The sequence below is a fragment of the Xiphophorus maculatus genome, chromosome 18, assembly GCF_002775205.1.
Source record: "Xiphophorus maculatus strain JP 163 A chromosome 18, X_maculatus-5.0-male, whole genome shotgun sequence".
Classification (NCBI taxonomy): Eukaryota; Metazoa; Chordata; class Actinopteri; order Cyprinodontiformes; family Poeciliidae; genus Xiphophorus; species Xiphophorus maculatus.
Genome location: NC_036460.1, coordinates 22,589,930 through 22,604,528, shown reverse-complemented (window position 1 = coordinate 22,604,528; position 14,599 = coordinate 22,589,930). Strand labels below are relative to the sequence as shown.

At 39.8% G+C, this 14,599-nt stretch overlaps 1 protein-coding gene across 1 annotated transcript; it reads left to right on the top strand.

The window, feature by feature from the left end:
* The first annotated feature begins 2,450 nt into the window (after positions 1–2,450).
* Positions 2,451–14,184, top strand: slc1a5 (solute carrier family 1 member 5). The gene is made up of 8 exons (XM_005804149.3): positions 2,451–3,137; positions 7,620–7,662; positions 7,772–7,819; positions 7,929–8,095; positions 9,052–9,285; positions 9,410–9,604; positions 9,745–9,879; positions 11,099–14,184. The coding sequence occupies exons 1-8, from the start codon at positions 2,596–2,598 to the stop codon at positions 11,325–11,327; spliced, it is 1,593 nt and encodes a 530-aa protein (XP_005804206.1). The 5' UTR covers positions 2,451–2,595; the 3' UTR covers positions 11,328–14,184.
* Positions 14,185–14,599: the final 415 nt, after the last annotated feature.

The following is a 14,599-nucleotide window of genomic DNA, read 5'->3' as shown; positions in this document are numbered from 1 at the left end:
TTTCATTCAGACCTTTTTAATCACATATGTTAGAGGCTTATCACAGCTATCTTCAAATAAGAAACGGCGCAGTTGGAGAGCGGACATCTTTGACCCCGCCCCTTGCAGATGTTAGGTTACTGTTATCGCTGTCTGACTTTTCACGATGTTTGATGTTTCAAGTGCAAAACAAATTCAGTGCCCATTTGTCTATTTGACACTCAGGAGGAGAGCAAATAAACACCCAAAGGAGGGAGGCCGCATCAAAGTCCAGTGGCAGCATACAGCTGTGGAGAAATGCTCCGCCTCTCTTCGGTTAATGCGCCCTAGTTTAACTACCACTCTAATAAAACGGAGTAATCTGGGACAGGATTAGACCATGTGGCTTCATTTTGAATGCAACACACCTTAAAGGCATTCAGGATTACATTTAACTGATTGTATCATTTGGATAGAAGTCAGAATTTCTTTTGAATATTTTGAAAGTTGCATTACCTTGTCATAATGTACTTATCTGAGTTAAATCTTTTCTGCATCAAACTGTTGAAATACTGAAGACAAATTTCGCTCCGTTTGAAATTGTTTCAAATATAATTCTGAAAAGTGAGGAGTACATTTGTATTCAACCCCTTCTAATCTGACACTCTAAATAAAATTTAGGGCAACCGGTTGCTTTCTGAATTCAGCCACCTGTTAACCAGATCATACAACCTGATCCCAAGCTTTAAATATCTCATAGAGCCCTGTTTTTTTCCCCATCATTGAAAAAAATGGAGCAGGAAAACCTACTAAGAGAGAACTAAACCGATCAGCCAAAGACAACATAATTCAGAGAAGCAACCAAGAGGCCCCTGGTCACTCTGGGGGAGCTGCAAAAGGAGTCTTTCAAAGGGATATTTGGCACTGGGCGAATCTAGCCTAAAGGAATAGTGATAGGGGGAATGCTGTCGTTGAAAGAAAATCATGCCATCTTAGAATGTCATAGAATGGCCCAGTCAAAGTCCAGACCTAAATTCAACTGAGAATCTGTGGCAAAACTTGAATAATGATGTTAAGAGATGCTCTCAATCCAGCCTGACTCAGATTAGACTTTTTTTGCAAGAAAAATTGCATGCAACTTTCAGTTTCCCGATGCTGGTAGAGCAAAGCCTAAAACGCCAGCAGGTTCAGATGACAGTTATTCAAAGATGTTGACTCTAAGTGGATAAATACAAATGCACAATGGAGATCTTTTGTTTTGTTTCGCGAAAAAACAAGATGAAGAATGTCTCATTTTTCTTCGATCGTCTTCACAATCATTTCCACTGTATGTTGGCTTCGCACATGAATACAAGGTTTGTAGTTGTAGAGGAACAAAGTAAGAAAAAGATTGAAATCGTGTGAATAGTTCTGCAAGCCAATGTATGCAACACTGAACTTCCGTGAAATGTTTGATGTGGTTTGGTTTCTATCTGTAGGGTTCATCATAACTCGTATTTACCCACTCTAACGTTGAGCGTAACTTTAGGAAAGTGATGCCTGTTGTGCTCCTGGATAAGTCGTTGATTAATTCTTCAAATAAATTCGGTTGGCTATTCCTGGGAAGGTCCACTTTATTCACTGTGGATTACTGGAGTGCAAAACATTAGAGTTTGTGTCTTGCATTTACTTCAAGGTTCTACAAGACGTAGGGCCAGGTTGGTTCAGATAACAGTTTTATCTTAATAATCATCCAATTAATAATAATAATAAAAAAAGAAAATAATAACTTAAACACCGTTTTTTGTGATTATCGTTGGCATTCAAATTTGCTTGACGATCTGAAACATTTAAATGAGGAAAATGCTGTTAATTGTTTTCTTCATTTCTATGGTTTCACTGAGATATGTTATGGAGGTATGCTGCTTCATTCTGTTGCATCCTATTTAGAATTCAATAAAATAAAATATACATATTCTCATTCGTTATGAAACTGCAAGCACAGTTGTTATATTTGCATAAGGAAATTGTCTTGTAGTGCCACTTTTTAGCATGATGCAACAGATATTACAGGTTTCATCTGATCAAACATGAGCTAAATATGTTTTTATCTTTAAATATTTTAATTATTTGCTTTTAGTTTCTACTGTTAAAAAGAAAAAAAATGTGAATGTGGTATAATATTTAATCCCAACCAAGAAAGCTTGTTTATGAATCTACTATATAAGGATATTTAAATGGTCATACACTAAATGGAAGGCTGTTTCTCAAAGTTTGTTTATGTCTCCAGGCGGCCACTGTAGTAATTCACTTTCGCAGCAAGTTTTCAAACATTAAAATAAAACTCCAAGTAAACAAAGAGTATACTAATGGCACACAGGCCAAAAGTTTTCTTTTTCTTTTTTTATGACTGCGCAGTCGACAAGCGTTTCCTCTCGGAACACAACCCGCCCAGTTTTACGTAAAAGGGGCGGAGGCGGAGGTTTAAAACGCCGGTTAAACTTGTGGCCACATCTGCTGCTCCGCGTCAGAACAACCCGGAGAGAAGGAAGTGAACCGCGCCGACGCTCTGAAAGACTCCAGCCGCATTTAGACTCACGATAAAAACGAAGTGTTCTTCTTAAGGTTTAGTTTTGAGTTAAGGTAACTTTGAGCAACATGGCAGAGACGGTGGATCTGGAGGAAGTGAAGGCATCCAACGGCGAGGCGCACCGCGATGGGCCGCTTGCCAACGGGTTTACCGGGCAGCGGAAGGGCATCCCGGAACCGATGTCCAAGCGGGTAAAGAGGATCGTCAAGGCGAATCTGCTGGTGATCCTGACCGTGGCCGGGGTCATCGTGGGGGTCTTCATTGGGCTCGGTGTGCGCACCGCGTCGCCGACCCTCACCCAGCAGATCTACATCGGCTTCCCCGGCGAGATCCTCATCCGGCTGCTGAAGATGATCATCATCCCGCTGGTGGTGTGCAGCCTGGTGTCCGGAGCGGCGAGCATCGACCCCAAAGCTCTGGGGAAACTGGGTGGCTGGGCCATGCTGTTCTTCTTGGTCACCACCTTGATAGCCTCGTCCATCGGAGTGGTGATGGCTTTCATTATCAAGCCGGGAAATGTGGAAATGAACACCACCGCAAACGCTAAAGACATGAGCGACGATATCCCGGCGAACAAAGAGGTTATAGACTCCTTCTTAGACCTGATCAGGTGAGTCTGAAAGTCGTTCATATTAACCCACAACATACATTTATTTCCGTTGCCGTGGTGTTACTACAGCCATATTACGCACGAGGCCAGGGTTCACCTGGTGGAGAGCTCGCGCTCTTCTTGTAACAACATCAAGCAGTTGCATCAGCTTCTGTCTCCTCGAGCGTGTTAAACCCCCCACGGCACGAGACGCGCTTCTTTGCCGCTCTTTACACGCGCGCATTAACTCCACTGTTTATAACCAAGTCAAATGATGAAATAAATCTCCTAATCATTGACGTCAACTATATATCTTAAAAGTAATTAACAGAGTCGATGTATTGCTTGACTTATTTTTTAAAATAATGTTCCTTTTTGAATGACTTTTTCCCGAATCCCGACCCTATAAATTGGACCTAACTGGACATGTTTTACATATCGTGACCTCTCTTAAAGTCACGAATATGTAAGTCTGTCCTCTTGAGGTTATTTTCAGAAATTAGCCTAAATGCTAACCCAGGTACGGGGTTGTACCTGAATGCACCATGAGGTTCTTGGCCTCACACTTTAAAGAAGTGTAACAACATCACTGTTGCCCTCAAACACACCAGAGTATTAATTACTTTTTAAAGTTTTTAACAAGTGGTGATGGCTTATTGTACATTTTATTCACATCACATGTGTCATGGTTTTTCTTTAGTAAGGCCAGACCTCTTCCTGTTACCAGAAGAAAAAATCAAAATAAGTGGTACCATAGTTTCCTTCCTTTGTTCCAGTGAAGTCAGAGGGTTTCCGTTCACAGAAAGCAGAGTACCGCATCGAACCAGACTGCAGCTGGCTGATGTCTGGTTGGATTATATTTAGACTCAAGTTGTACATCTACAAATCTGCTCTGGTGTGTCCTAATTCAGGAAGCTGGCTGCCTGAACCGGTTTTTCCTCCTTGCTAGCGTTACGTTTTTATGCATGTGTCATATTTATGGGACGTTTGTTTCTCCACCTTACTTTCGAGTACATGGAAGCAGCTGTGCTAGAGTAGAATAACAATTGAGTGGGATCTTAGTGTCTTTTGACAAATTGTCAGTTTATTTGTTCTGGAGACAGGAAAAAAAACAAGAGCTAAACATGATTTTCAAGAGTTTATTTCACATTAAATGTAACTTTTTTTGTCATGTAACAGACTATTATTAGCTTGTAAATTAGTTTAGGTTTTATTTTTTTGCTTTGTGAATATTCGTAGTTTTGTAACTTTTTTTTTATATCCTCAAAGCAACCGTAATGCTAGAAACCGACCTATGTTTCACAAGAGTCCTTGGAGTTTGCTTTTCCTAGAAGAGACTAAATTTTTACCTAAACAAAAAAAACAGCAGAAACAACTTGATTACTCATTCCCGTCCAGAAGTGTGCTCACATTCAGTGCAGCTGTTGCATAACGTTATTTTCAAGGCAGCTTTTAGTAATTATGGATGTATTTTCCACATCTCCTGCTCCTCCTCCCTCCTCCTACAGTGCCACCTAGTCACAAATATCCACTTCCTGGAAAAGCAGCTCTTATTTTTAAGAAAACTGCACGGTGCAACAGGACAGAAAGTATTTAGTCATTAGCATGATCCCATCACTTTGGATGCAAATACGCCTCTGATTTTCCAAACTCTCTCTTTTGTCCCACAAGCAGATTATTTCGGTGTTGATCAAAGGATACAGAAAAATAAAAACCATGCAGGGGTAGGAGGCTGTCCCTCAATGCACACATGATTAAAGCCATAGCAATGCTTGGAGCATTTTTCACAAAGAGTTTCAAGTAACCTGACTGTCATTAAAAGATTAACATTGTTGCCTCCCAATATTTATCAAGGCAGGTTGCAAAACCCGCTCCGTGACTGGCAACACCATCACCTAATTTTAAGGACGCAGAACCTCATATTTAGGTTCATGGGAGTAAAGTAAGCACACCCTCCTTCTTTTGTAGGGTTTGAAATACCAGGACATAATTAGAAAATCTGTCAGTGTTTTATTAGAATGCATTTTTCATAAAGAATGTGGACAAGACAACAGGCCTGAGGCGATAGAACGGGAGGGGTTACCGAGAAACTAGCAGCAATTACAACAACAATTAAAAATGACATCTTCAGTAGAGTAAGTTAAAGCATAAGAATAACACAAAAAACCCCGCAGAGAAACGGTAATTGAGATGCATTCGTTTACTAAAAATAGACATGCCATGGGTGTCAACAGACCTCAAGAGGACTAAAAAAAATAGAAAAAACAGTTTGTACCTCAGTTTTACTGAGGTGGCTGAGTTCAGCATTTGACTACAGCAATCATTTGTTTCCAGCCTGACAAGACGTTTATCTCATGTTCGGCACATGCCGTCACCACGCACATGTGTGCTTCCACACGATCCTAATCACATAGCTGGTCTTTCATTAGAAGGAGCCCCCCACCCCCCTCTCCCCGTCTTACTCTCTGTGTTTTGGTGGCTTCACAGCCGGGTGGATCTGAGCTGTTTGAGAAACAGCAGCCCGGCTCACAGATCCAGGTCGGGTTTAATGTCGCCGTTTGGTTGGGGATAAGTTACTGTATCTTTAAAACTGGCCACGCTGCTAGCAGGGTCAGACGGACCCAGTTTACAGCAGGTTTGCAGGCACTCCTATGCATCCGTGTTGACATTTCTTATCTCCTGCTTTTTCCTTTCACACATAAACCAAATGTCTACTTGTACAGTCAATGGTCAGGTGTGATGTCACCTGTTAGATTTACATGCAGTGAAAGATGTTTATCTAGAGCAGCACAAACATATGAAAGTAAATATGGATTTTTCCTAGAAGACCACGTAGCTGTTTACGATATACCCCAGTTAGGTTAGCTAACTTGGCTGATTTTTCATCTTCATACCAAAAATAAAAACTAAGATCATTTTTGTTTATCATGCGTTCATGAATCACCAATATTAACAGTTGTTAGGTTTAAAGCCAAACATTTATTCTTCCTTGTTGCCCTGCCCTGGATCGGGGGAGGCAACAAAACTCCAAGTCGACGTCAAACTTAAAAGGACATTCCTTCGTAGCAGCATGTGATGGAATGCTTTGTGTGTCCCAGTCAGCGTTGGCATGACAAGGACACCTTTGTGTTTTATCTCACAATTTACATAGCAATGTCACATTGTGACTCCTAGAAGACCTTACACTCTCAGAATTTGATGCACTCTTCTAACACTGACGCGATCGGCTGAGGATGATTCACTGGAAAGCTGGTATTCATGATGGAGTTTCACATCAACATGTGGGACAAAGTCACCTCCAAAATAGGGAAGAGGGACCAGACTGCTTAGGTGTGATCTTTGGTGTAAACTACTGAATGTTCCAAGTTACAGTGGACGGTGCCATGCAGGCATTTCATCTTCTGCAGTCATGATGACCCCATCTAAATACATTAGATTACAATAGGAAATCTAATTAAAATAATAAATTAATCTCAAAGTGCTTTAATTCAGGTGTTTGTTGCTATGGGTTTAAACTTGTAAAAGGCCTCAGGAAATATCAATATTATATGACCAATAAAAAAGGTTTTTAATCCAGAAATCTTGAGTTATGGCCGAAACAATCAACATTGCTAATGCTAAACTACTTCCACATAAAGGCAGGTGAGACCCAAAAGTATACTTTGCTAAAGACTGAGTGCTGTATCCAAGGACATTAATGGAAAGTTGAGTGGAAGGAAAAAGATTGTCGGCAAAAGGTGAAATCCATTTTTCAGGATGTGACCATGCTGGTCATCTATAAGAGCCGATTGAAGAAAGACGCTCCAATTCCAATGTCTGACGGAATGATAGGAGCGTCTGTAATAAATATGGATCTATATTATTGCTTGTATCGCTGATAATCTTTTTTCCCTCCTCCATTTTCAAATATCCAGTAAACGTAAGAATGGTACATTAAGAGGTCCAAAGCTTGTATTCTTGGAAGCCTTTTTCAGCCTTTGTTTTCAGTTGCATGCCGCCTCATCACATGATGTTTGAGCCTGATGTTTCCAATGATTGGCTGACAAGAAGGAGCTTGTGAAGTTAATCCCTATTGCTCCAAATCCACTGCAGACGGCTGAGAGCAGGGGTATCGAGTGCACAAGGCTTTACGAGTTCTTGAGGGGGGATATAATTTGCAGTTGGACTTAATGTATATAAAAGCTTTTTGTGCTTGTTAGTGCAGACATGGCATTAAATAATAGGAGCACAAAGGAGGGGGGAAAAGAGGTTTAATAGTTTAGTTCTTTGTGGCAGCTGAAGAAAAGGCTACAACCCAAGGTTCTCTGGGATGTAGTGCTGCAAAACTACATAAACTGCTCAAATTAGGCTCAAGGATTTAGCTATAATACACTGATCCGTCTTACAGATGTTGTAAGACATGGGCTTAAACATTTCTGCTCCACTGTTTTATTACCTTTGGGTTTTTTTCCTCATGTATGTGGGAAGTGAAATAATATGCGTTGTTTTCATTTCTGTTCACAGAAACATCTTCCCCTCCAACCTGGTGTCTGCCGCCTTTCAGTCGGTGAGCATTAGACCTTAAATCTGTGATTTTATTTTCTAGATATTAACCTTACATAACAAAAGCTGCTTTTGTATTTCTTAATAATTTTTTTAAAATTCTTCCCCACTAGTATGGAACCTCCTACAAGATGATAAACGCGTCCGGAATCCCAGAGAAGGTGAGGGATTTATTTGGTTATCAACAAAACTCCACAGATAATCATTTTAAAATGTTTTGCTTCCTCTTATATATATTTTTTTTCTAAACAAATCCGTGCTTCTTCTCAGGTTCCCGTTGGAACAGATCAAGACGGGATGAACATCCTTGGATTGGTGGTGTTCGCCATTGTTTTCGGTGTGGCTCTGAGGAAGCTGGGCGAAGAAGGAGAGATCCTCATCAAGTTCTTCAACTCCTTCAACGAGGCCACCATGGTGCTGGTGTCCTGGATCATGTGGTAAGAAAACGCCCTTGTTTTTGTTTGGTCGTTTTGGGGGTTTGCAAAAGTGAGGAGGACGCAGAAAAATTGCAACAAATTTCAAATTTGAACAACCTACTAATAAGTAGGACCGTAGAAGCTTTCAGAAACGCAGCATTCTTTCCCCCAAAAGTTCTGTTACATGTTTGTCTTAACTACTCAATAATTACATTTTAAATTATTAATTTTAGATCATTAGGAAGCTTATGTTTTTATAATCTCTGCTGCTACTGGTGGCACTTGAATTTTTAGGGGAAGTGTTTTAATTTTTTACAGTGCAAATATTAGATTAGTAGTTCAGACAAACTTACTTATTCCAGAAATTCTGTTGAAATAATAAATAATACACAGAGTTATCCATTTCATGAATACATTGTTGTTACAATGAATAAAGGTTTTTAGGCACTGGTCAAGTGCAAAATTCTTCTAAATAATAATTCAGAATTTTAAAATTGATTTAGATTTCTATGTAAATTGTAAATTCATTGCCCAGCTTAACAACTTTATCCAAATCATAACCATCCTCTACGTCTGAAGTCTGCGGTAAATGGTCCCAAGAGTTTAGGATTATAAATTGTGCAACACTAATAATTTTGCTTTATTCTCAACATCTTTTTCCTCCACTGAAAAAAAATAATGTACTCAACTTAAAGCTTTTGTCTTTCTAAAGTTTCCTAAAATCAAGTAGTAGCATCATTTTGAAATAGTACTGAAATGAAAGATTTTATTTCTAGGCTCTTTAGACATCTTTATCAGGGATGTTTACACATCTACAGGGTGTTACTAGTTTGAGACCTTTCAGAAAATGTTTTTCTCAAACAGAGCATTGTAAGTCTGTTAAGTAACCTTTATCAGCGAGGTACATTTCCTTTGTGCTGTGTTCCAGAAACCTGACCTGCAGTATTGTCCTGGTCTTTTCTCTCGTCTGGCTGCAGGTACGCCCCTGTAGGTATCATGTTCCTCGTCGCCGGTAAGATTGTGGAGATGGACGACGTCGGCAAGCTGTTTGCCAGCCTGGGAAAATACATCGCCTGCTGCATGATTGGCCACGCCATTCACGGCCTGCTGGTGCTGCCCCTCATCTACTTCATTTTTACCAGGAAGAACCCCTACACCTTCCTGTGGGGCATCTTCACAGCCTTGGCCACGGCTTTTGGAACGAGCTCCAGGTATTTCACCTCAAACTCGGCTCTGTTTGCTCAGTTGGGCTTGCTGAATATCCACAAACTGAGGCTCTCCTGTTGAGGCACCCACACTCCTCCTCTGCTCTGAAACTCTGTTTCCTGTTTCCAGCTCTGCCACTCTGCCCCTCATGATGAAGTGCGTGGAGGAGAAAAACGGCGTGTCCAAGCACATAAGCCGCTTCATCCTGCCCATCGGCGCCACGGTCAACATGGACGGGGCCGCGCTCTTCCAGTGTGTGGCGGCGGTTTTCATCGCCCAGCTTAACAACACCAGTCTCAACTTTATCCAAGTCATAACCATCCTGTAAGTCTGACGTCTGCGGTGATGCGACTCCATTTAAGCGGAGAGGTTTAAAACTATATGCGATGATGCATTTACAGCTCCTTCTTTGTGTGGAAAGTTTGGTAATTGAGTTTGGTGACTTTGTGCCTTGTGTTTGTCAGTGTGACGGCGACAGCGTCCAGTGTTGGAGCTGCAGGTATACCTGCAGGCGGTGTGCTGACCCTAGCTATAATCCTGGAGGCAATTGGACTGCCCACCAGTGACATCTCTCTCATCCTGGCTGTTGACTGGCTTGTGTGAGTAGAAAACAACCGTCATACACTGCAACCATAAACTTTAATTAATTTAATTTTATACAGAGCAACACAAAGCAGGGCATAAAAACACAAGAGTGAAGACAGCAAAGTTACAATAAATAAGTCACTTATGAAATAATTTATAAAAACTAAAAATGATTAAATAAATAACTAAAAATTCTTTATAAAAACTGGAATTAAATGGAGAAGAAATTATATATGCGCCTTAAATAAATATCTCATTTTTTAAAAAATCACATAACTTTTTTTATAATTTAATAAAGTGTTTCATATTCCTGTGCTGAGTCACATCATGAATTAAATTAAGCTGTCAACTATTCATCAACCTCAGTGGGTGTTATTCTGAGAGCTACTGTAGAGATCCTGACATTTGATTGGCTGCTTCAAAGAGCAAGTCAAGACAACTTCCAAGTTTGCTAGGATCCTGGGGCCAATATTTTCACTGCTAGTGTGGCAATAACTTCAATAAATTGCTGTAATTTATTTACTACAAATTATGGGAGAGCAACTCTATCCTCTACATGTCTTGTTTGGTCTGAAATATTGCTAATAGGTTCACAGGAGAGCTCACTGTGGTGCTGTGTGGAGAAAGTGGCAACAGACTTCAAACTGGATCAACGTTAGCCCCGCCCACTAGCTAACATCGGCTAGCACTCTCTTGTGAACTTGTTAGACATGTTTCAGATCCAACTGGAGATACAGGGGCTAAAGTTGCTCACCCAGAGTTTGTGTAAATAAATTGCAACAAGTTAATTCTGCTATTGAAGTTATTTCTGCACTTTTAATGGAAGACATTGACCTCAGAGTGAGCAAAGTTGGGGGAAAAGTTGTCTTGACCTGCTGTTTTAAGCAGCCAATCAGACACCAGGGTCTCAATAGAAGCTGCCCTAGTTGTCCCGCCCACTGAGTTTGATGGGTACAGTTGACGTTTAAAGTTGAAATTTAAATTAATTTATAAAGTGTTCCAGCACAGGATCAATAAATAATTTTGTTAAATCATGAAATACGTCTAGTTTGTAAATGAAATTGAATTGAGGCATATGTAATTAATTCTATACATGGGGGATGCAGCAAACATTTGGAAAATCAAAAATTTGGCTTTCTGGTTGGCATGTAATTCAAGGCTTGTATCGCTTCAATACGTAATGTGCATCATAACATTAAATCTCTCTTCTTATCCCGTTTTGTCCCTCTTTAGTGACCGCACCTGCACTGTGCTGAATGTGGAGGGCGACGCCTTCGGAGCGGGGCTCCTGCAGCACTTTGTGGACAAAACATCCAAACACGAAGGAGTGGAGGAGCTCAGCGAGGTCAGGATGGACAGAGAGGCGTCCGCCGCCATGCCCGAGCACTCGCCGCTCATCGATAAACGAGGCTTGGAGGGCGCAAAAGGAGACCTTTCTTCCGAGAAAGAGTCGTCCATGTAACGCAGATTGTGACTTCTACTGCAAACCCGCCAAGAAACACAAAACTTACGCTCCCCCTGTTAAGAAAAGAGTCCAAGGAGAGAGGACGGACATGCACACTACAATGCAAAGCAACGCTCTCGGACCTCAAATACATTTCTGGACGGGGTGCAGCCAATATCTTATGGGATATATAGAAACCATGATACACTCAGTGGGTTATTTAATTTTTTAGGGGAGTATAAGACTGATTTATTATTATTTTTTTATTACTTCTCCCTTATGTTTATTTGATGTATGGTCTACTCTGAAATCAGATTGGAAGGTTTCATAAGTCACTTAAACGAAAACAGACTATTTGCATCGAGGAGCGCAGCACATGACGCATTTATTCATGCTGGACAAATGAATATGAATGTCTATTTCTAAAGCGTTCTCCTATCTCATGTGCGTCACTGTTCTTCTGACAGAAACTGTCTTTTTATACATATATTTAAAAAACAAAAAAATAGCGTCCATAGTTACCACATAGGCTTTTTTAGATTCAAACGTGTCAGGTTTTGTAAAGCCGCATGTGAAATTAAAGCAATAAGAATGATATATTTTTCCAAATGGGATCCAGATTAAAAAAATAAAATAAAAAAAAAACAGACAAAAAAACCCCATACATATAGCCACTTTCATGCAGGTTTCTTCCAGTGGAGAGTTTAATAGATGTGCATCAATGCAGCGGTGCTCAAATGTTACAAACTGTGCAGTGGATAACAGTCCTATTCTTTTTTTTGTTTGTCATTGCATTGTTAAAATTAGAGTCTTTATGCCTTTTTGGTTTAGAATTGTGACCAATCATTTGTGACCAATCGTTTTATCGGCTAGTGTTCTTTTAGGTTTTTCAATTGAAGTAGACACTTTGAAGAGATAAACAATCTACAACACGCTGCTGTAATCTATAGTCATTGCCTTAAACAAGACGATTTCTGAGCAAAATGCTTTTGTACATGTAGAGGAAGCAGTTTTGCTCCATGCTGCTGTAGGTGAAGCACACACAGCTGCTCATAGTAGTAGAGGCTGTGCTTTATCATTTGCTATGACTATCTGAAACTGTTTTGGCTAACTTTGCAGGGACACATGGAAGTTTAATTGGAGGACTGATTGAAAGCAAAGTCCAGTCCAATTTTAATTCATAATATTAGAAAATTATATTATATTATTACTTTTTTCCGATTTTTAGATCTGCAGAAGAACCAAAGGTACAATCTGTAACTATCTGCACTATATAGAGGTTATTGGAACCATTCTTTTGTACTGTAATTGGTTCCTTTACATCTTTTATTTTAGTATCCCACCCTTTGCAGAGAGCACAATGATTCCTTCACCTTGGTGAGGGAGATCCAACTCCCCATGCTGCAAGGACGTAGTTCATCTATCCGCCTTACACCTGCATTAAAATGGCCAACATGATATTTGGAAAAAATGTTTTATAGTTAGTTTTTTTTTCTTGTTGTTGTTTGGAGGGTGTTTATTGAAGGCTTCTTTGTAATCTGTTATAATTGTGGTTATTCATAACCAAATGTTCTCTTAATATTTGTTTTCCCCATGCTTTTTGATGGGGGTGGGGAGGAAGCTATATAGTTGTTATTGTATTCCAAAGGCTACAAGATGAAATATTAGCCTTGGTATTGTCCCAAAGGAAAATGAAGGAGCACAAGCGTTCTGACTCGTCTCTCTAGACGGACTTTACTTTCTTAAAAAGACAACAAAGCCTCAGGTTTGATGTTCGCCTTGTTCTTCAGGTACTGAAAGACCAAAAATCAAAGTCGGCTTAATGAAGGCTTAATGAACTCTTGAGGACGCATGATGACACCTTTTTATTATCTATACTAATTTTGGATTTTTCTCTTTTCACCTCCCCTGACTTCCCCACACGCTGCTGCTTCTGTGCAGGCTGCAGCTTTTTACGAGAGTATAAATAGAGTGATGACCCCAGTTTCTTGCATAATGTATGGTATGCATACTGTGTCCGCCATGTCCATTCTCAAGTTACCTTCGACTGCAGACACGTCTACGGTTTTAGTCTGGCAGCAGGACCGGATGGACTGGTTTCACCGTTAAGCTGAAGACATAATGAACTTTGCAAAAGGATGTCTTATTGGGACTTATTTATGTTTTGGATATTACAGCCACAAGAGGAAACACTTCTTCGTTGAAGCTCTAGGTCTCTATATGTCTTTCAATGTCCATTTGTAATAGTTTATATTTATTCTCAATCCAAATCTAAAGGATTTTTTTTTTTTTGCCGATGTGCTGTGATATAATAACAATAGATCTAATTTTGGTTTTTCTTTCTCCCAGATGGTTGGTAGTAGGTTTGTCACATTTTGTTATGCTTGTTTCTGAAGTGCATGTTGAGTGAGGCTGAATCGCATGAGTGACATGTACACTGAAAAGTCCTTTTGGTTTAAAACAATTTTTGGTTCGATTGATAATTTATCCCATGTTTTTGATGTTTTAAGTGGGAATTATAGCAGCAGAATTACATTTTTTTAAAAAAACAAAAAAACTAATTTTGCCTTTGACGTATGAATATACATAGCAGACCTGAAGTCTCATCATTTCTCCTGTGTTGTCCCATATGTTGTGGAAATCTGATGAAATGTTCTGCATTTTTCCAGTACAGCTGTTCTACTGATCCACATTTGAGACTTCAATGCCGTTTTCTTTTTCTGTTCTAAACATCATGTGGAGGTTTTGTAAAATCATATTGTTTTCGTTGCAATGAAGTTCACTGTGATGAGGCTATACTTAGATAAAAAACTAATTTGTGCCGCCAGACTGTAGTCATTTGGTTAAAAACAGTAAACTGTTGTTTCTTAAATCGCTTGTGTCTCTTAGCTGTTTTTTTTATAACTGCTTAAAATTACCACTTGCACGTAAAATGAAGTTTACACAGACAGCACTCATATTCTGGGTGAATGCCATGCAGGGTTGTTTCTGACGGGATATGAGTCAGGAATCCCTAAAAATGTATACAAATGGGTAAAACTTTAACACAATTATTATTGAGACTTGCTTAGGAATGGATAAGGAATGGATAATGTTCCAAACTTTGCAGAAAACTTGTGGAGGAGGACTAAAAGCAGGGTCGGTGCCAGGAAATAAATCAACTCAATGAATTCTGCCAAGAAGAGCGGTCACATATCCAGACAAGATAATAGCAAAAGCCTGATGATGGCTGCAAAAAGTGTGTGTTTTCTGTACGACTTGCAAAGGCACGTTAAGCCTTTGCAAGTGTT

Excerpts from the sequence above, each read along its gene's own strand:
- slc1a5 (XM_005804149.3), top strand. The coding sequence starts at position 2,596 with ATGGCAGAGACGGTGGATCTGGAGGAAGTGAAGGCATCCAACGGCGAG. Across the intron at positions 7,820-7,928 it reads CGTCCGGAATCCCAGAGAAG|GTTCCCGTTGGAACAGATCA; the intron begins GTGAGGGATTTA and ends GCTTCTTCTCAG. Across the intron at positions 9,880-11,098 it reads CTGGCTGTTGACTGGCTTGT|TGACCGCACCTGCACTGTGC; the intron begins GTGAGTAGAAAA and ends GTCCCTCTTTAG.